This window comes from Propithecus coquereli, unplaced genomic scaffold (genome assembly GCF_000956105.1).
Source record: "Propithecus coquereli isolate 6110/MARCELLA unplaced genomic scaffold, Pcoq_1.0 Scaffold162, whole genome shotgun sequence".
Classification (NCBI taxonomy): domain Eukaryota; kingdom Metazoa; phylum Chordata; class Mammalia; order Primates; family Indriidae; genus Propithecus; species Propithecus coquereli.
Genome location: NW_012140747.1, coordinates 2,391,166 through 2,393,219, shown reverse-complemented (window position 1 = coordinate 2,393,219; position 2,054 = coordinate 2,391,166). Strand labels below are relative to the sequence as shown.

Genomic DNA, 2,054 nt, shown 5'->3' with positions numbered 1-2,054 from the left:
ATTCTATACTTCTTATATCATTAATATAGTTACTGTCACCTCTATGTTACCTGTAAATGTTGAAGTCTTTTGGTTTTAGGCCTTTATGTCACCATTTTCTCCCTTCTCTCGTCTGTAGTCTGTCCTGAGTCTCCCAGAAGATCTTTTGAAGGTTCCTGACGAATCACTCTTCTTAAATAGTGGTGGCGACTCCTTGAAGTCCATACGACTCCTCAGTGAGATCGAAAAACTCATTGGTACCTCAGTACCCGGGCTTCTGGAAATGATCCTCAGCAGTTCCATTTTGGAGATTTACAATCACATCCTTCTCACACTGTTTCCAGATGAAGACCTGACATTCAGCAGGAGTTGTGCCACAAAAAGGAAACTCAGCGACATCAATCAAGAGGAAGCTGGTGGAAAATCTTCACATCAGAAATCTACCATGACTTTAAATTGCAACAGTGAGATGAAGGCTTTTGTTGCACTCAGCAGAGGGAGTCGAATTTTGTCTCTGAATACTACTATGTCTTTAACTAAGTTAGGGCACTTCCCTTCAGTCTGTTCTTCTGACTTAACGTCACAGACTAACATTCAAAATCTGAAAAGCTTAAGTCCTCCAGCTCTTACTGGGAAGTCAGAAAATCCATCCTTTGTTGCAAAAGTTTCTAAAGAGGGGAAACCTGTGACAGAGGCTGAGAAAATGGAGTTATGCGTGAGGTGGAGGTCAGACACAGGCAAATGTGTAGACGCTTCACCGCTAGTCGTAACACCAGCTTTTGATAAGTCATCCACAACCGTGTACATTGGTTCCCATTCTCACAGAATGAAGGCCATCGACCTTCACTCGGGGAAGGTGAAATGGGAACAGATTTTGGGAGATCGAATTGAATCCTCAGCATGTGTATCTAAGTGTGGAAATTTTATTATAGTGGGTAAGTTTTTGAATTTGAGGTTTATAGAGTTAAATTGAATTACCATATAATAATGCTGGTAGGACCAAGTTAAATGAAAAAAAAATCCTTTTATGGTGAGTTTGGTTGCTGTCAGAAAAAATAGTTAACCATGTGCTGATTAACAGCGTGGGCCTTGGATTTGAACCTAGCTCTATAGCTGTTATGAGCTCTGTGATCTTTGGCAAGTGGCGGAAACTCTTAGAACTTCAGTTTTCTCATGGGTAAAGTGGGAGTAAAAATAAAACTTGTTCCTTAAAAATTACCCCAACACTTAATGATCTAGAGCAACAAACATTTATTATGTCACGGTTTCTGTGGGTGAGGAATTTAGGAGCAGTTTAGCTGGCGGTTCTGGCTCAGGGTCTCTCGTGTGGCTGTAGCCGTCTGAAAGCTGGATGTGGGCTGGATAATCTCCTTCCAGGAAGGCTCATTCACATTGCTGTGAGCAGAAAGCCTCAGTTCTTTGCTGGTTCTTGGCAGGAAACTTCAGTTCTTGCCACACAAACCTCTCTGTAGACTGCTTGAATGCGCTCGCAGCATGGCAGCTAACTTCCCTCAGAGCGAGTGGTCCAAAAGAAAGCAAGTAGAGAGGAACACAGTACTTTTTAGGAGCTAGTCTCCTACATTGCATGCCATCGTTTTTCTTTTACTCTGTTCATGAGAACTGCATTACTCTGTCCAGCCCACACTCAAGAGGAAGGAAGTTAAGCTCCACCTCCTGAAAGGAAAGGTATCAAAGAATTTGTGGACATACTTTAAAACCACCAGAATCATCATAGAGCTTTTGGGAGGATTAAATGAGGTAATTGCTTATGCACCCATTGGTACATTGCTGGGCACAGACTAAGTGCTCAGTAAGTGTTAGCTACCACCTGCTGCTCTGTTTCTATAATGTGTGGGTGACTTTATTAGGACTCTCCGTGTCCTGGGTGTAATATCTCTCCATGACTACCACTCTCTTTTTACCCTTCCAACTATATTAGGTTTCACTTTATATGCTCATGGACTCTTCATCAAAGCTTTTCAGGCTAGGTGCTGGGGAATATATTTCCCTACGTGTGCTATCCTAGCTGGGATTTACTTGAATCTGAATTTGATTCTTCCCTTTTAAACACCTGC

The 2,054-nt window shown here is 42.1% G+C and overlaps 1 protein-coding gene across 1 annotated transcript in view; it reads left to right on the top strand.

Annotated features, from left to right (window-relative positions):
- The window catches only part of AASDH (aminoadipate-semialdehyde dehydrogenase), an 83,531-nt gene that overhangs the window by 70,237 nt on the left and 11,240 nt on the right, over nucleotides 1-2,054 (top strand). Inside the window, exon 8 of the mRNA XM_012641097.1 lies at nucleotides 119-914. Within this exon, the coding sequence (XP_012496551.1) occupies nucleotides 119-914 (796 nt within the window). The remainder of the gene's footprint in view (nucleotides 1-118; nucleotides 915-2,054) is intronic.